The 19,501-nt window shown below is 42.3% G+C and overlaps 2 protein-coding genes across 2 annotated transcripts; one reads left to right on the top strand and one right to left on the bottom strand.

Moving 5' to 3' along the window:
* The first annotated feature begins 6 nt into the window (after window positions 1-6).
* On the top strand, window positions 7-6,084 carry LOC138210957 (uncharacterized). The gene has a single exon (XM_069170407.1). The coding sequence runs from the start codon at window positions 1,014-1,016 to the stop codon at window positions 3,495-3,497; it is 2,484 nt and encodes an 827-aa protein (XP_069026508.1). The 5' UTR covers window positions 7-1,013; the 3' UTR covers window positions 3,498-6,084.
* A 1,504-nt stretch (window positions 6,085-7,588) lies between these two features.
* On the bottom strand, window positions 7,589-18,653 carry LOC138211590 (cytokine-dependent hematopoietic cell linker-like). The gene is made up of 17 exons (XM_069171550.1): window positions 18,537-18,653; window positions 15,473-15,513; window positions 13,142-13,295; window positions 12,001-12,053; window positions 11,848-11,902; window positions 10,303-10,353; window positions 10,157-10,200; window positions 10,055-10,065; window positions 9,880-9,963; window positions 9,639-9,660; window positions 9,354-9,375; window positions 9,185-9,263; window positions 9,000-9,016; window positions 8,831-8,925; window positions 8,634-8,711; window positions 8,219-8,374; window positions 7,589-8,127 (listed from the first exon to the last, which is right to left on the bottom strand). Exons 2-17 carry the CDS (start codon window positions 15,473-15,475, stop codon window positions 7,975-7,977), a joined length of 1,077 nt encoding a protein of 358 aa, XP_069027651.1. The 5' UTR covers window positions 15,476-15,513; window positions 18,537-18,653; the 3' UTR covers window positions 7,589-7,974.
* Between the last annotated feature and the right edge of the window lie 848 nt (window positions 18,654-19,501).

The following is a 19,501-nucleotide window of genomic DNA, read 5'->3' as shown; positions in this document are numbered from 1 at the left end:
GAGAATTGCACGGACTCCGCTGCACGGTCCCGTCAAACGTCAAGAAAAATATGATATGAAGCAGAACTTCCGGTCGGAATTTTTCAAAATAAAACTTCGCTCGCGCGAGAACACGCACGACGACATCGTTTCGTGACGTATAATAAGCGTAAAAGAAACCACAAACGGCGTATAAGGGTATATCGTCAAAAGGTAAGACGGTTAAACGAGGCGGAGTGGCTTGACTTGTTTGTCCTTACTATTATTTTGAAAAGAAGAGCTGCTATTTTCCGGAATTGTTTTTTTCTGCTAGCTATAACTGGCTAACGACGGCTCCGCTAGTGGAAGTGTTAGTAGTATCACGTCCAAGGAAGGGATTTTCTTTTTTATTTATTGACTTGAAAATACACACAAAAGACCCCCAAAAAACCCCGCTGTTTCCCAACGCCGCGGCCAGGTACGTGGGAGGAATTTGGGGAAACGTAAACAGTTAAATACGGGCCGTCGTCTCCGCGACCCCCCCACCACCCCCACCCCCTGTTGTGGTTAGTAACGGCCTTTTCCCCCTGACGTTGAAAGGAAGACAGGACAGCTCGGGACAGGACTGGGGGGAAAAAAGGACAAATAATAGACGATCGCGTTTAAATCGAGTCACCGGATGGTTAATTGTGTCATGCGTTCAATCCGTGAACTGGATAATAAATAGCTGCAAGAGTGGAAGAGGTGCATGAGCTTGAGGGGGAAGGGCTTTATGGGCCTCTTCTTCTTCAAAAAAAAGCCAGCATTGTGCCCTGAAGGGTTCAATCACTGACTTAACTCAATTTTTTTTTTTTTTCCCCCTCTCATCTGCCTTTTTACAGAAGGGAAGTGCCTTTGTTGTCAGCTCACGGTTGGTCTCTTGTCTCCTTGAGGTGGAGGGAGGGGGGGGGGAAACAAAAACCCTGGACATCAGGGGACGATGGACGTGGACTTCCCGGTGTAGTTGAATCTGTGACACCAAGCTGCCAGATGAGCGGCAGACCTCGCCACTGACCATGAAGCCCGTCAGCTACCAAAGCATGCCGTCGCCCGTGAGCGGCGGACGTCCGAACTTGGGACTGGATTGCGTTTTAAGCCCCTCAAAAGTGATGTACTGCGAGAAATGTGGATTTGCTTCGAAAGACGCTGCCCTGTTCAAGAAGCACATGATCGAGCACATGGGGACGAGGTTTTACTGTTTTTACTGCAACGCGGTCTCCTTCAGCGAGGCGGAGTTGAACGCGCACCTGAAGCAGCACACTTCAAACTACCCGTTCAAATGTCCCCACTGCGGACGGGGCTACATGAGGAGGCTGTGCCTTGTGAAGCACATTGACCGTTTGCACAGTAAAAGCATCAGTCAAGAACCTTCCAAGCCCGGCGTGACAAAGAGTCCACAGGGCGCCGTTTCCAGTGCCTTGGCGAGCGTCCCCGCCGCGGATCCGTCGCCCCTCCGGCCGCTCGTTCGGGTGACGGTGCCCGCCCCGAGCGCACCCGCCGTCAGACTCGGAAAAGACGAGCAGAGAGGGAAGACGCCGGACACGAACGGGTACTACAGCACCAACGGCACTGTGGAATGTTTGTCCCCTTTGAATGGACTCATTCAGCACAACAGGGCTCTCACGGTTTCTCTGCCAGAGGAAGTAACGATCCCCGCCGGCTGCTTGGTGGAACTTGTCGAGGTGAAAACTGTCAACGGGTCGAAGGAGCTGAAGCTGAGGCTCGTCTCTCAGCAAGAAAACGAGTCCGTGATAAAGGACGCGAGGACGGCGGTCCCTCAAAACTCCGCCCTGGGGAAGCCACTGTCGTCCGCGTTAAATCATCCGAACACGGCGAGGCCTATGAGTATGGGCATGTGCACGGTTAACAGCAAACAGTGCGAAGCGAAAGCCGCGACCGCGGAGCGCCCCGCGGCGGCGCCGGTCAGCGTGTCCAACCACCTTCCAAATCAAGTTCGCAAAGAACAGAGCGGCTTTAAAAGAGCGTCACAAGAAATAATCAACTTGGATTCCCACACCGTCGTCCAGAACAAGGTCGCCAAAAGCATCCTGCATCATGTGAGAGAAGGAAGCGGTGGGATCAGAGCGACACAAACGGCGCCTGCGAGCCATAACGCGGCTCCTTCCACCGTTATCTCCAACAGGGCTACCAGCAGGTTGAGCGCCGCCCTGCATCCAGACAGCATGGCAACAAGGGTTTGTCATAAAGCGGTGGATGAGAGGAAGAGTTCAAACCCAGAGCCCTACAAGGGTATCCCACCCAGGAGGGCGAGCGACACAAAAAACCTCCCTCGAGATGTCCCGATGGCTGTGAAGCTGGAACCTGGAGCCATCTCCCTCAAGAACAACAACACTACTACAAAAACGATTAAAGAGCCGGCGCCCCTGAGCCAGCAAAGTTTAAAATCAGCTCCTCCCTCTTCGAGCGTTCCCGCAGCTGCCCAAGTGAGACCTCCGGCAATTTCAGTCGGCAAGGACAATGTTGCAAATCAATCTTTTCCACTGCCCAGGACTCTAAACAAGCCCTTATCAATCAAAACGCCCGTCCTTTCTCATCACAGCAATTCAAAGATCTCGACTTGGAGCCAGGAAGTCCGATCCAACGAGACGACAAGAGAAGGACACGCGTCAGAACCGCAGAGCTTCCCCGTCATCTCGTCTGTGTTTTCATTGAGTCAACAGCCGGAGGACGTCCAGGGTCCCATCCAGCCGCTGGTCATGGCTCTGCGAGGCATAGTGATGGAGAACAGTTGCGGCAGTACAACCCCGGATCAGTTCGCGATGAAGGACAGCGCGGAGGAACGAAAGAAGGTTTCGACACCGGGGGACCGCGCGCAGGCGGCCTCAAAGAATGGAGCCTTCACCCGTGACGCGTTGTTGACGGAGCAGACGAGCGAGTCTGTGAAACTGGAAGGTCAGGATAAGAGTATTCAGCACCCTCCTGCACCGACCCACAACCACGTCCACGTCAAGGAGGAAAAAAATGGCTCCGCTCCAACAGACGGCGCGAAATGCAAACGCATTCCTGCCCCAAAGTCTTCAACGGACGAGGAATTTAAAGTCGGCTCACGCGTCGAGGCGACTGCCGACGCTCTGCAGCGCGCGGCCATAAATGACCCGGACGTCTCCTCGAAGTTCCTGACCGTGTCTCTGAAAAGGGTGCAAGTGGGAGTGTGGAAAAAAAACAAGAAGGGATTGAAGCTTCGAATATCCAAGTACAAGGCTCAGGTACCCGTGGAGAGTCTAAGCGATTGTACAGTTATTTACCCGATGCCGCTGAAGGTGGACCAGCCGGTGAAACGACCGGGTCCGAACCAGCCGGTGGTGGTCCTCAATCACCCAAAGCCCCGGACGTCTGCGCAGGCGACGAGAGCGGACGCCGTCGCGGACACGGGAGCTCCCGGGGTGGTTCCAAAGTGCCAAATCTTAAAAATGAGGCTGAGCAAAGTGATGGGGCAAAAGTACGAGGTGATGGGGTGCACCGTCGGAGTCTTCCCATGAACGTATCGGACAATGCATCAATGGGCAGACGTCGTACATTGCAGGAGGAAAATAACTAGTATTACAATGAAGAGATGTTAACGTTGCCTGGAAAAAAAAAAAAAAATCAAGGTAATTATTTTCTTTATGTGAGGATAAGAATTTAAAAAAAAAACAAAAAAAAACATGGACATCTGAGTATCACTGAACATTGTCTTATATGTAATATATGTAATATTTGAGTGCAATGCAGTTTGATTGCTTTAAACCACGGACTGTCTGCCGCTGTAGATTACAGTCGGAAATACACAGATGCTAAGTACTGTCTCAGAAGTTTGAGAAACCAGTAGATCTGTCAAATTAATGCATGCCTTTGAAAAACTTATTTATTTTTTTGTTTTGTTTGCATCACTAATATGTCACGGTGCATCTGGAACCTCAGTGCCGCAATCTGCAGCGGAGGCAGTACGCAGATAAATGATGGGTACAAGTCAAACCACACGTGCAATATTTAACTCAAAAAAAACAACAACAACAACAACCCGTTTCTGTTTGTAACATTCGCACCGACAGAACAGATCCGGCCGTCGCCGACGGTAAACTATTTTTTTGCGCATTTGAGATCGTCCCCATTTCCGTGACGACAGACGTCTCGTCGCGTAAAGACATCTGAAAAGTCAACATTTCAACACCGATGAAGCTCAACGTGGGAAACGATGACTTTTCGGGTTCGTCTCCCAATATTGTAAAGTCTTAATTTGCGTGGCGCGCCGAGATTGTGTCGTGTGTGTTGATTTGACGCTATGTTAACGGAACTGAATTGAATAGTAAACTGGCGCAGCCGTCCTGAAGATTTGTCTTCATTTCTAAAGCTCCTCCGGACACGGCCGGAGAAACCGCGGGCCTCTCGGAGATCGCGGCTCGCAGGCCTGCGCGGCGGGGAAAGTTTCCAGCGGAGCGCCCGGCCGCTCTTCGCAAACTCTCGTATTTGGGGGAAATGTTTCAGGACCGCGGCGTACGTTTCAGAGGGGCCGCGAGTCACCCGTTAAGTTCATCAAACGAAACGGACCGATGGGGGGAAAAAGCTGCTGCGAGGTGTAAATAATGGAACTCGGGCATGCGCCCGGCCCGCGCGCCGATCGTTTTGAGAAACGTTTGGCAGCCGTGCGTCATCTGCCGCGTGAAGTGAAAATGTCCCCGTTGTGCTTCAAACTTGGGAACCGTGGGACGCGCGTCCGGGTTTACCGCTCCGCTGGCCGATATCGGCGATAAACTTAAAACGTTTGGGACTTCGTCGCTCGTGGTTTCTGCGAGGCCGGCGTTAAAAGGCTCAAATTTGGACTATTCCTAGACCTCTCACGATTGTTGCATAATCCCCCGATTGCAGCTATTTGAGCCGACCGCAGTCATATGACGCGATTGTTAATATCGCTTCCATTAATCTGTAAAAAAAAAAAAAAAAAAGAAAAAGCTGAGTGCAACTATCATTTCCCAATGTTTAAGGTTCTAAAATGTGATCAGGCTTTTACTATATTGGTGATTATAAAATGGATCAGAAAAAGAAAAATCCTGAATCACAATTATTTGCATGACATGTAATAGTCAACTAAAATGTCACGAGTGCGACACCGTCCTCTTCCTACTAGTCCAGACACGGAGATGCATTAAAAGGAGGGCTTAATGAAGGTTTCTTTCTATTCTAACTCAAACAGAAGGCAGCAAGAACACAAGTCTGAAACAACAATTGTGTATTTTTTTTTAATTTTATTATACAGTCTCGTGTCAATTATTGTACAATTGTTTTGACAAGTGTTTAACTTATTTTACTTTACAGCCCTAGAAATGAGCTATTTTGAAAAATCCTGTCGGACCTCACTCCCTGAGGCGGTTTTTATTTTCTCTTCAAATAACTTTGAGACAGATAAAAGCAACCCAGACTGGTTTATTACTGTAATAGAAAAGAAAAAAAGCCATGTGCTGTTTTTTTTTTGTGTTTTTTTTGTTTTTGCATTTTCCTTCCGTGAAGATGCTCAATGCCTGTGGAGATCCTTTGAGCACCTAAAACCTGTTGTATATTTTTCATAAGCATCAACCAAACCCCTGTCCCGATATTTTGCAGATCTGTTTCTCATCTTACGACAGCATTACGACACCTGTGTGTTCTTGTTTATAATATAACCATCACGTGCGAGGACGCCAAGACCTATACGTTTGTAGGTGTCGGTTGCCTCCAGCTTATATTGTGTACATACGTCTTAGTCACGTTCAGATTTTACTGTGTATATACCTATAAATATAAAATGTGATAACTGGTGTTCGTACTCGGTAGAGAAAGGCGTCTTCTGCATCAACCCGATGCAGTTTTACTCTCGTTACACTGCAGTGTCTAAAGCTGCTGTGAAGCCTTTGTTACATGTCATTCTTTTCAAGTTGTTTCCGAATGCTTTCCTTTGCCAAGAAACTCCCTTCTCATCCGCGTGAGAATTAGTCAAAGTGTTTTATGGTTTAATTCCATTTGCAGTGTTCATTATCATTGTGATCCATGCTTTTATAACAACATTTGTGTAACTCCTCTTTTTTCTATTAAAAACAACGTAAATATGTTCAACTTTGATGGTCTACTCCTCTTTGTTCAGCAGAGGTCATGACATGACGTTTTCTTGATCAACACAAAACCTTTCTTAAGGTTATATTTTTTTTTTTTTGTCTTTACAGCGGCCATTTTGATTTGTTCTGAAACAAACAGCGCAGGTGTTCCCGATAATGTTAATTATGTTTGTACCGCCAGCTATTCATCAACAAAGCAGGTTCCTGTAAACCACAGCAGCTCAATGGACTTCAGCGAATAACATGTCCGAAACATCTTGAGAAGAAATTAGTCACGGTAGATTACAACGACGGTCAGGCTCGAGTGTTTACGCACACCGGGGTTAATTAGACTGTTAGATGAGGCTGAAAATGAACTGACCTAAATAGACTTTTCATTTAGATTCATTTAACGGTCAAGAAAAACAATCCTGCTTCAGTCTGGCTGGTGGTTGTTAAAATTGTACACGCCGTGCTGAAACACAAGTACACCTACTTACAGCGCTACGTGTACATTTTTTTTTTTTTTTAGGTATCTAGTTATTTCCATTTTAATAATTAGATCTTAAATCACATGTTACAGAAATCATGCAGTCCTCAAACTTAAAGAGACCCTGTTCATAAACTGCAAACCGTCCTCGTTCATTCCGGTCGGTGTTTTACATCCCACCGGAAGGCCTCCAACACCCGGCTGACCAGATGAACAACGTGGAGAAACCCCACCCGGACTCCCTGCTCATTGTTCTTGGGGAGGTGGGGATTTTTTTTTATTTTAACAAAAGCAAAAACCTCAGCCACAAACTTCCCAAATACAGACAGCTGCGTTACGTGTCCCTCCAGAGACAATAACACCACTGCTTGTACGGGTACGCAGGACGCATTTCGCCCCGTTCCCCCCCCCCCCCCCCCCCCCCCCCGGGACTCTCCGATCACCGCCTGGTGGCATCTCGTCCCGACTTACAGGCAGAAATTAAAATCCTCCGAGCCTGTGGTCAAGACGGTGAGGAGATGGACCGACGAGTCGAAGCTGGAGCTGCAGGCTGCTTTAACTGCACTGACCGGAGCGTTTTTTTGAGGCTGCAGCCGCAGACCTGCACGCTCTCGCTGACGCTGTGACATCGTGCATCAGTTTTTGTGAGGGCATGTGTGTGTGTGTGTGTGCGCCGATGCAACAACAACAACAACAACAACAAACGGTAAAAAAAACACCTCCATCACAGGACTAAATGACCACAGACCCGTCACCCTGACGTCTGTAGCCATGAAGTCTTTTGAAAGACTGGTGTTGGCCCACCTGAAGGACACTGCAGGGCAGCTGCTGGACCCCCAGCAGGTGCAAAACAAACAAATAATAATCATGCTGACTATTTTATCATGTTGATTTAGCCGCCTACATCCCACTTTGTTTGCATGCTTCCCGGTTCTAATGGAATAAAATATGTCTGAAAACCATGAAAACATTCAGCTTGATCAAAAAAAAAAAAAAAAAATGGACAAAATAAGAATTGCAAAGTATTTTTGTACTCAATGTGTAGTTTATTTGTTAGAAAATATTTTATCATAGTTGAATTTATATACCAAGAAAACAATGACAAATACTCTGCTTTTATTGTGACATATGTGTTTGCTGTTTTTATATGTAGATAATCTTTGTTTATTGGAGTTGTTGGTACAAGAAAAATATATCATGAAGGTTTGGTTTTGAACTCTTTGTAACAAAAATAAAAACAACTGATAACGGTTAATGGGATTATCCAAATAATTATTAATCGCAGTTATAAATGATGTTCGGTTCTGATCAACACAATTGTATGCAAAGTAATTTTTCCTAACATGATAAAAAAAAAAAATTATAATACACAGCAGGATGTGAGGAACCAGATGGGATTGAACAGATTATCTTTTGCTTTTGTTATTGTAGCAGCTGGTCAACATCCCTTTTCGTTACTGGACATGTCAGCACACAGTTTTCTGGATATTTGTTTGCGGGCATATTTCTGAGACTGATGAGTACTATTGGAAATATGGAGTGGAACTTGATGATGTCTGCCACAGAGTCAAACAACTGAGGAGAAACAGAAAGGAAGTGAGTTACAGTGAATGTAATGCCGGAGAGGGCGTTTGTCAAACTGTCTCCTAGGCGCTCGTCCACTCACGTCGTTCGAACGTTGTCCTGTTCCCAGGGCGAACTTGCTCATGCTCTCGATGTACCGAATCTTTACATTATAGACTTTCTTCTCGTGATACACAACCAGTACCAAGGGTTCACTGCCGGTGTTGATGGAGCAGTCTCGTATCAAAAACGCTCCATCCTACTCAGGAATTATGAAAAGAAGAAGGCATGGTTAAGACAGTCGCATAATAATCTGTAAAACCACAACCTGTTGTTTGGTTTTTGTAGCTTGCTCGTTTGCTGGTGTACTTGTGTGTTTTGAACAGAGCCAGGCTAACTGTTTCCCCCTGTTTCCAGTCTTTGTTTGAAGATTGAGCGAGTGTGTTTTTCATAACATCAAACTAAGCTTCGACCATATTCAGGTACATCGGGTACATTTCTCATTCATTTTGAGGTACCTTGTTCACCAGGTGTAAGGCGTGCTCGGCATCTGCTCGACTGCAGGCTCCGACGTACCAGTCCTCCTCGCAGTAGGTCTGCCATACAGTTCAGTGATCAATGACTTTCACAGCCACTCAATATCATGTGGTGAAAGAGCAGATATTATTCTGCATCATATGACGAATTTGAATTGATTATGTAGCAGCTTGTTTACCTGTTGAGGCTTTTCTATCGGAGCAAAGTCGTGCAGGTCAAAGTCTTCTTTAGTCTGCGGCCACTCATGGTGATGACGTTTTGATGGCACCCTTTCTTTAAATACACGGTAATGTTGATTTATTTAATCATTAACTGTAATAAAAAATATTGCTCTCTAACATACTTACCAAGATTTAGTTGTGCTCTAAATAAAGGAAGGAAAAAGCGCATTTAAATCAGACGTGATGTAACGTGACGTCCTGAAAAGCCTGAGAAATATTACATTACATTTCATTTAGCTGACGCTTTTGTCCAAAGCGACTTACAATAAGTGCATTTCAACCATGACATATACGTGAAATATAAGTCTCACCTGTTTTCTAGGATGTGAGTCTCCAAATCCAAAGAATGTCTGTGACTGTTCTCTGAAACACTTTCAGCACTGTGTGCACCTAAAAATACATTCAACAAAATCGCATATAAGAAGATGATTTTCTACAAAATAGGATATTCATTAACTCTTTAGTTTTATTTGACCTTACCTTTTGTGTAACTGAATTCTCCCTGTTAGAAACATTAAAAGACATTAAACAAAAATTACTTTTTTTTGTTTTTACTGCAAGTTAAAAGATGAATTAGGTGGAAAAATATATAATTTGTGAAATTATAATGATAATATCACTTCTGAAAGGGCTGATTGATAATATATTTCCAGAAAAACATTACTATTTATTATTTCAGGGTTACAGGAGTCACCGTGATTTTAAGACACTGCGTATAAGTTAAATAGATTTTCTAAGCTATTATTAAAATAGTTCTCCTCTTACTTTTTTTGTTGTCCACTGTTGTCTAATGAAATTAAAAAAAAGAAAGAACATATGAACATGTCAATATGCTTTGTGAATAAAGCCTTTTCTGTGATTATTTTTCCAACCAGCAGATGGTGTCACTGCCACACTGTACAAACTGTACTGTGCAGTCATGCAAGTTCTCTGAAGCAACATTGAAGACTTATTAGGACAAGTGACTCTCTCTACCTGCTTTCCGGGACAGTAAAACTGTACTCACTCTCTCCTGCAGGGTTCATTGAGAAGCATTCCAGCCATGTGATTAGCCAACTCCAAGGTGAAGGGCGAAGAGGATGGAGAATGCCTGGAGGAGCACAGACGAAAGCCGTGAGTCCACCCATCACCCGTTTCAACCCAACAAAGAATAACCAGAGTAGTGAGAGAAAAAACATTACCTGTGTGAGTGCTGTGAGGAAAGAAAGAGAGGAAAGTGATCTGAGTTTCAATCAACACGATTTATAGACACAAAATAAGTTTGCCTTGTTGTACATGTCTCAGGTGTTTACCGGCTCTCCTGGCTGCACAGGTGGGAACTTCTTTTCTGTAAATGAAACGTGAATATTTGAGATGTTTTTGTGACCCTGAGAGAGAATTTTTTTTTTGTTGTTGTTTTTTGTTTTTTTAGTTATTCAGATGTTGTTACCTGGTTTGGCCTTTCGTCTGCTGGGCTTCAGGTTTCTGTTCACAGCAGGCCCTAAAAAAGGCGGATGTGAAAAGTAAGCACTGACTGGCAGTTTTAAGCGATCGATTCTTTCGGGAAACATTCAGCTTTTATCCAATTTAAAAGGAAATAATGCACTCTACTATATTTATGCATGGCTGATAGTGGTTACTTGGCAGGTTTTACATTATTTTAAGATGTTTAGAGCTTCTTTTTTTTTTTAAAGTTACAACAGAGAGTCATTAATCTGGTGTGAAGATAAGCAACTGTAGTGTTACACGCTTCGATGTATTGAGGTCAGTAGCTGTAACCCCCGTCAGTAAAAGATCTTGTATTTTTCATTGTGGTCTGACAGCATATACCAATAAGCTTTAATACTCAGGTTGTTCGGAGGTGTGTTTCTGGTCACGTGACAAACGCGGAATTCAATATCAACTTGTTTTTTTAATTTATTCTTTGATCTTAAGCAACAATTGAAGAAAATCAAATATCCGTGTCTACAGATAATAGTTGGTTGATTGTGTTTACTAGCAGCCGGGCATCACAACAAACCCATCGGTTCACTACAGAGGATACTGTGTCAGTGTTTTGCCTCGCCCCAGTGAGAAACGTACACGCACACATGACCGGGGTCAAAGAGGGAGGTCATGTGACGGAGGTCGTGCGAGGTCATTTGACAAAGCACAAAAGTACTAAAGTCTGAGTAGAAAGGTAGGTCAGGGGTGGTTGGACGGGTTCAAACACAGGACTTATAACCTGGAGACAGGAGTTCAAGTCTGTGAGAAAACAACATGGTTTATCCTTAAAGAAATCTTTTTCTAACCCTGATTACATGGATTCATGGATTTGTTTTCTTAAACCGAAAATATAGGTTTTTCACAAGTGGTTTTCACAGTGTGATGTGAAGGGTGCATTACATGTTTTTTGCATGATACAGAGTTATCACTATAGTTTTGAACTTAACTGCAGAATACAGGAGATTTATCATAGATATTTTCCTGAAAACAAAGGTTTGAACAATGCAGTAATTGTGCAGTAAAATCAATTCACTGTGCTAAAAAAAAAAAAAAAAAAACAACCCTGCCAACATGGATGATGATTCTCAGTGTTTTCAGTATTATTAGTAACTCTTTCATATTCCACACGGCCATTTAATTGAATGTTAACTATATGTATGTATTAAATTATACTGCTTTAGTGACCCAATGTACCTTTTTCTGAGCAGCAGCCAATAGCCGAGAAGAGAAAAGTCATAAAGTCAGTGACAAGACTCAGTAATATCTGTCTAAACTTTGCTAATTTTAGCTCATATGTGCCACCATATGCTACTTGTACCAGACCAACACAGTCTGCAATAGCAAGGCCTCTGCAGAAACTGTGCGCTTATGTATTTAACTTATTTATTTTATATATATATTTTCCGAAAGTTACATAATTCCCTTAGATTTGAGCTTCTCCCACGATTACTTTGACACGTCTGCACCACAATCATCACATTTCCAATCATGCCATGTTTTGAAACTTTACCTGGCATGTGTGCGGTTCTTCTGGGTGGTAATCTGGGAAGGATGTCAGAGTTACCCTGATTGAGTGAAGAGCACAGCGAAGTGTAGAGTACAGACCGCAGAGAAGTTCAGCTGGAATAGTACATTCATTAAAGAGCAACAAAAGAAACCTTACAGTGGAGGCTGATGAAAGGCTCTGAGCAGACGTTGACCGCATAAGATCCCTGTCTTGAAAGCAAAAAAGAAACTGTGATGGCCACACTTTGATCAGTAATGATACAAGTTTCAGTTCCACTGTTAGTTGACACTTGAAACACTCTTTGAGTTTGTATCATTCTCCTAAGTCGGTCGATGCCGGTCCCAGTAGTGCACTGCGGAGGCAGACTGTATTGATTACAGAGGGAAAATACTCAGAGTGTGAACAAATTTAAAAGCCACATTCAGTATGAAGTTGTCGACGTGCAGCTGTGAGGCCCCTGGCTGTGGGCCACATCCATGCAGGAGAGTAAAGGGAGTCTGTTCACACTACATGCTTTCCTCTCCTCCCCTTCGGCTCCTGGATAATTGTAATCTCCCGCAGTCTGACTCAGCCAACAGATGGCCCTGGAGACCCACTGGCAGATCATGCTCACTCAGCGTGAGCTCTCTCTCACATCCACGCTGCTTTCATTCTCACCACAGTCTGCAGTGGAGTTGTTTTTTTTCTATTTTTTATTTTTTTTAGTTCTCTTGCACTTCATTCAGCTTCATTCTAATTATATTCACTGGAGTTTTTCTGTGTAGGAAAGTGAAACATACTCAGCCTCATTGTGTCAGCTAAAGTGCACTTAGAGTTTGTACAAGTTTGGGACTTAATAGTTTATTTCTATGGTTTTGGATGTGAATATGACACTATATTTATGAAATAGATGTATTGTATTTGCATATATTTGGGGAGAAGTGAAAGACAGGTGGATTGATGTTCATTAAAGGTCAGCTTGACTACCTACAGATGGACAGAATTACTCGCTTCACGTCTCGGCCCACCGAGGGTTTAAAACAAACTAAAATAATAATAAAGCAAATGGAGCCTCGGGTTAACTTGTGCAATAAAAATAATGTTTAGTTTCACAGGTTTTGATTTTGGGATACAAAATAACGTGCCTTTTTAAAGTGAGACTTAAAGTCAACAGTAACTCATGAAACCAAAACTAGAACGCAAATTTCATTGAAACTCGATTCTAATACTAAAATCTAAACAACCCAAACGGGAAGTGAAACAAAAGTGAAAAACGAAGATGAGCAAGTGGTAAGTGTGTCATGGTTTCCTTCTCTACCTGCGTACGCTCTCTCATCATCTATGGGCTTCGCAGGAAGTATGCGCACGTTGAACACTTCCACGTGGTCGTCCACCACGTCGTACTCGGGCTCCGTCACATTGTTATAGTTACCACATTGTCGAGCTCTTTTCCTGTCGGCCGTGCTGCGATTCTGCGAAGAGAAAATTGCAGCTTTGTAATACATGAACACGCTCAGTGTACAAAAACAAGGAAATCCGTAGGGTCAGCATTTTTTTTTTAATTTTTGCTTCTTTACATCAGCCGATATATACAGAATACATTCTGAGTAGATGGTTTTAAGATTCTGTACGTATACCACGCTGATAAGCAAAAGGAAGTTATTTGGAGGTGTTGCAACATAACCCGCTGCTCGTCTCCTAGAGTTTTCCTTTTTAAAGCGTCTCTCTTTACAGACCCACACATTTACAGTCAGAGAAAAAAGTGACAGTGCGTGACACGCTGTTAAATCACAAGCTTTGTCTATTTCTGAATTGATGGCATATGACGCAAAGTGCATTGGGACCGTTATGTGCACCTTTGGCGAAGCTGTGAAAAAAAAAAAAAAAGGGGGGGGGGTGAGATCAGGATGAATACATTATCAGTGGGTGCATTAATCACGCCCAATCACACCAGTGTGTCTCATTCAATTTAAAAGCTGTTTGCTCCACATCACAACTGGTTTGTCTGTAATGAGGAGGAGAGTCCGCACTGACTTCCACCCCACCTCCTGGAGGAAATGGATGTTTGTGTTCAGCGGGTGCAGTGTCACCATTTGGCATGTATGTAACACTCAACATGACTATTTCACCACAGGAAGGAAATGCCATTTTATGTAGCTGCAGCACATTTATTGTTCTGAGGAGATTGTGTGGAAAAAAATTGGGTTTTTTTTGGAAAGGACAATTAGATGAGAGTGCCTCAACAAACTGAGCAATGATAACGCGGTCTCATTGAGATTTAGACAGCACGGCAATTATTATGATATCTGATTTAACGAGGCAAAATAGGCTAAAAACATAATTACGTCCATCTAACAAAAACAACAATTTTGAGTTTCAGTTCAGTTCTGTGACATGTTTTTGTACTTTGGTTCCTTTTTTTTTTTTTTATGATGTTGAATTTCTACAGAATTTCTTTATGAAGTCATTGATAGAGTTTAATTAACTTTAACACAACATTTTGCACAATTGCACCATTTTTGGCTGTACATACGCCTTAAACTGTATATATGTAGGTCTATCTATATCTGTTTCTGCGTGTGTACGTTGAGAGCAAGGACAATGGGAATCAAATTCCTGGTATGTATAAACATAACTGGCCAATAAAGCTGATTCTGATTCTGATTTTAATCCAAACAGAGTTCAGCCGGAGCTGACTGTTGTATTGATTTGAAAAGATCTGCTGTATCTGATCCCTCCCTGGGACCAACACCTGCAGTCTGCACATGCCTATAACGATCGAAGCGGTTCATTCATATATCTTACAGGTACGTGTGGATGATAAACACTGGTATAGAACTTTCAATGAACCCACTACAGCCTCTAGTCACACTTGCGTCACTGCATTTTAGATGGAAATTCTGACATACAGGAAAATGGACGTAAACCAACAGAGGGCTATTTTAGCTAATAAAAAAGCATCCAAGAAAACACTTAAAACTGCGTGTTATTGTTCTTTGCTGCATTTCTGAGAAGCGTCGTCAGCTGAAGACGTTTGAAGAAGTACATCGTAAAAAGCATCTGAAGATAACAGCCAGTTTCCACAAAGCACAAAGTAAACACAGTATACAAAGATTAAGAGTGTGAGTTTTCTACAGAGAAATATGCATGTTTTATTCATAACCAAAATAAGACATTTATGTGGAATGAAAAACAACTACAGCTTTTACAGCCTTACGTCATAGACCTATAATAGAGATGTATTGAACTGAAGTAATGTCTTACAATCTGAACACAGGTCGGTGACAGTGACTATAACTCTCCCTCAAATGACATAATGCATATTAATCTAATCAGCCTCTATGAATTTTAGAGAAGATTACTGTATACATTCATTAGACTAAATAAATATTTCATAATTTAACTACAAAATGAATATTAATGCAACAAAAACAACTTTTGTAAATTCCAGTGAAAATACAGACAAGAATCATCGCCTGCTCTGTTGTTTTTACTCCGCACTAACAATGACAGAGCAGAATCTCCCTCTTTGCTCATTTCTGTGCTAAAAGGTAATTACACAGGGGGCTGCAGGCTCACAAAGTTCCCCCTGGGAACGTTCATGTGGAACCAGCGGGGAAACGCTGCGGACGCGAGCGCCATAACTCACCATTATAACAGCAGACTCATGGCTGTTCCCTCTCTCTGCAGCTAACGAGGGGGCGAAAACAAAAATGAAAAACCATCATTAGTTGGGTGTTCTGCTGAAGAATGTGGCCTTCCAACCCAGTTTGTCCTTGGACTTTTCTTCCTCAGCAGCCAACACACGCAGAAGAACGAGGTCTTTATATAAACCACAACAGAGCTGTTGGTGGCCTCCTGCTGTTTTCAGGTTTCACTCAGTTTTTGTTGGCGGTCTGAATTATATTTGTAACATTTCATATTTACAACATGAATTTAGTGTGAAACTTTTTTTTTTTTTTTATATTGAAAGGTTTATTATTTTATTTTCCTCCAGGAACACGTTGTCTTTCTAATGCAATTATATTTACATGTTCATATTAAAAAGAACTGCTTCTTGATTAAATCTAACTTTAGATGAACACTATACTTACAAAATATATATTATATTTTTTTTTTAATAAAAAAGGAATATAATTCTAAAATCAGTTGCACAATGCTCGTAATGACGAACATCACTGAAGATATAAGAAATGGTTCACTAGAATATTCATGCTTATATCAATGTTCAGCCAGGCCATCTAATGTCAATAAAAATGGATACTGGTCTCGTTCTGAGGAACGAAAATGTCGTGTACAGTTGTAGCTGATCCGGGCAATCATGTAATATTTAAGATTTATGCTGTTCGATATTGTCGTGCCTCACAACACAACCCATCAGATTCCTAAAGGGTCAAAGAAGACACTTGTGCAAAAATTGTAACAGTAGGAGTTATAATTGGAATAATAGTTAATTAAACTTCTTTTGAATTTCTGAGAGGTGCAATCCAGCGTCATCAGCATAATAATAATAATAATAATAATAATAATAATAATATATATAAGAAACAATGCTGCGCTGGACAATTACGTGACTGTAAGGAAACATAACACAGAATTTTGGTTAAAGACAGAATGATCAACACTGTGTTTAAATGTGGCACTTGGTTGGTTAAGCACGACCAACGTACTGTAAAGAACATCAGCAATATCAAAATATTGATCTAAAATACCATCTTTGTTAGTGAAGGGAGTGGTGCTGGTTACCGCCATTGTTTTTACAATACTTATCTTAAGTTCAGTCAGTTGACGGTTGACCTCGAGGGAAATTACAAATTCATCCCAAAATATTCAGAAAATTAAAGTGACAACACCTGCAGATCATGACAACACCAAAATTTAGCTATGAAATGAGAAAACTTTTAACATGGGGATCCTCTGACCCTTAAACACTAACCTGAATACAGGCAGAGTGAATGGGACCGGCCACTTCATGGCTCAAATTTAACGATCTGTACTGTGCATCTTTTAAAAGCATAGAGCTTTGCGATTGAGCGGCATCAACCATTTTAAGATACCAAGACCACAGAGACAACAGTTCCGTACTTTGTAATACGAGTGTACACAAAGCTAAAAGGTGTTTTGTTGAATTTGCTGTCATCGATAGGGGCATATTCTTATTGAATCACTATAGAAGGGTCCGATGAATAAAATGTTCCCAAGCTTTTAGTGGTTTTTTTAATAAAAGAGGGAGGTGAAGGTTGGGTGTCAGAGTGCAGAGAAAGTGTCAGACTTTAGGTACTCCACAATGTGAGGAATATGAGAAAGACAGTACTGACATTGTTCAGATTTGTTTGGTCACATTCAGTAAGTTAGTAAGTGCTGCCGTGTTAGACGCTCCAGATCAAATGGACAGAAATTAAGTGCAACAACGAAGCAACTGAAGGGCTAAAAAATGGCCGCTACACTTTGACTTTCACATGAGTTGTGTTGCTGCACTGACACAGAGACACGGGTCTTCACCACAAATCATCGTCTTTTGAGCTTTTTAAAAAAACAACAACACCGTGCATCAATTTTAAAATCATATTTCCAGGGAGCGAGGCATGAAGAAAGGAAGAAACAGAGTCAGGACTAATCCACCACACTGTGATTGACAGGTTTTGATCTTTAAATCCATTTGGCTGTGAAGGAGAAGAAAACAGGAAGCAGGAAGGAAAACCTAACCCAAAATAGAAGGACATTTTAGCAAGGCCCAGGGATTGTGAACATGCCAGCAGACATCACAGGCTACCAACTAGCAGCACACAGGCGGGGGTGGGGGAGTCAAACTCAGTTTTGGATTTGTCACTGTGGTCTAACTCTCAGTGGGGCTCTCTGACTACTTTGCAGAGTTTACTGGGCCATGGGAAGAGGGGTGGGATGAGATGTATGAAGGGGAAGGAGATTAGATACATGGAGCTGGCATCTGAGGTTGAGCAGTTAGTCCGGAAAATAAACTTCTGCCCCATGGAAATTGGGTGCAGAGGATTTGTGGCAACTCAAACCACCAGACGACTTCGGGATTTGTGACCTGGCTTCGCTACGGCCGTCAAGAAAGCATCAGCGGCAGAGAGCGAGAGAGGGCTCAGAGAAACACTATCAGCAGGCTCAGACCAGGATACACTGTCGATATTAGGATTGTCATAAAATGTCATTCACTATTGTTGATTATAATCGGTATTGGTGTTGACATACATGTTTATGTATCAAGGCCCCAATTTAAGCATCTTTTAAAAAAAAAAACTGCTCAACAAAAAGTTTTTACAATTTTTATTTTAAAATGTACGTGAATTATGTGAATGTTTCTAAGGAAACTAATTATTGTTGTGCTTTAAAACCTTCCTGTTGTCCTCGGGTCTTTCGTGACTAATTTGCAAAACCATTTTGGGTCGCGAAAGACCCGAGGACAACAGGAAGGTTAACTATTATGTAGATTGTATTTATTGTAGCATGAGATGCAATTCAATTTACCAACACCACCTCCATATAAAATAAAACGTCATTGCAATTGCAAGCAACTAGAGGCTTGTTTTTGAATTATAATTGAAGTGAGATTCTCATTTTTTTTGCTGAAAACCAGAGCTTTCATTTTACTTTACAGAAAAACCTTTCTGCCTCTCCGGTCTGCCGTAGCTTTTATACACTAACAAAGGCAGAATTTGAAAGTAGGAAGCTATTTAAAAGTTACCTACCTTTTCCGAAGACGTGCACAGCGAGTGCGCCAGCATCAGTGGGTGTCCGGCAATTTCTGCCTGCTTGGTTTGTGTTTTGGTTACAGAAAAAAAGCGTCTGCAGTTTTTCTTCCCTCCTGTAAATACACAGAAACACTTCTGTTGCTTCAACTGAGGCTGTCAGAGTTAAGCAGCCCACTGCAGCAACTTAAAATAACTTCCTGTGCGGTGAATAGCTGGCCTATAACCTGAGGACTGCGCTGCTTTAGACAATAAAAGGGCTGTTGGTGGAGGGCTTTGTCTTGTGCATCTGTGCTCTGATTTGACTTCATGTAGAAAGACGTCAGTTTAGCGAAGAAACAAAACATTTTGCGAATGCATTGTTTGTAGAACTGGAATTTTTAGTTTTTTCACATTTGTCTTTAACTTCTGCTGAAACTTTTTGCCAAATGAAAAATCAGAAATGTTTCCTGTGTCGAGCTTTTGTCTTTCAAAGTCGACACTTCAAAGCACAAAGTTTCCACGTACAAGCTCTTTGACTATATTCAAAGTCCAACCCCAGACCATTTCCTCGCTAAATCAAGGTTAAATGAATCCGCTACTGTGATAAGTATTTCTGTTCATTTGAGCAGGAACATACTGACATTTCAACAGCTGCTCTGCCAAGTGCCAAAGGAAGCAGGGTGACATTTACTGTTGTCAACATCACCATCTGCCTTCATTTCTGTATCAAACATGAAGGTGAAACCAAATACTAATTTTTCAGTCAAGATTAACCTTTCAAAGGAAGATTTCACTTCAGTGTTTTATTTTGAAGCATAAACACTTAGAAAAGCGTCTGCCATCAAGGTTTTACTTAGAAAACACAGCTCACACGAGTTTTCGGTCACATCTTCAGCACTCACAGCTTCATGGTTACATGTTATGCACAAGTTATAATTTAGACGGAAAGAGACTTTAAACTTGAGCTATTAAAAGTTAAATAG

This window comes from Embiotoca jacksoni, unplaced genomic scaffold (genome assembly GCF_022577435.1).
Source record: "Embiotoca jacksoni isolate LCO1_2020_lvr unplaced genomic scaffold, fEmbJac1.0.p SCAF_5, whole genome shotgun sequence".
NCBI lineage: Eukaryota > Metazoa > Chordata > Actinopteri > Embiotocidae > Embiotoca > Embiotoca jacksoni.
Note: the sequence above shows the minus strand (reverse complement) of the source record. Positions and strands in the feature narration are given on the sequence as shown.

Bases quoted from the DNA above. Each gene is read 5' to 3' on its own strand.
- LOC138210957 (XM_069170407.1), top strand. From the start codon at position 1,014: ATGAAGCCCGTCAGCTACCAAAGCATGCCGTCGCCCGTGAGCGGCGGA.
- LOC138211590 (XM_069171550.1), bottom strand. The intron at 12,054-13,141 runs GTAGAGAAGGAA...TTTGCTTTCAAG, and splicing joins TGATGAGAGAGCGTACGCAG to ACAGGGATCTTATGCGGTCA. The intron at 9,661-9,879 runs GTGAGTACAGTT...TAATTTCATTAG, and splicing joins AATGAACCCTGCAGGAGAGA to ACAACAGTGGACAACAAAAA.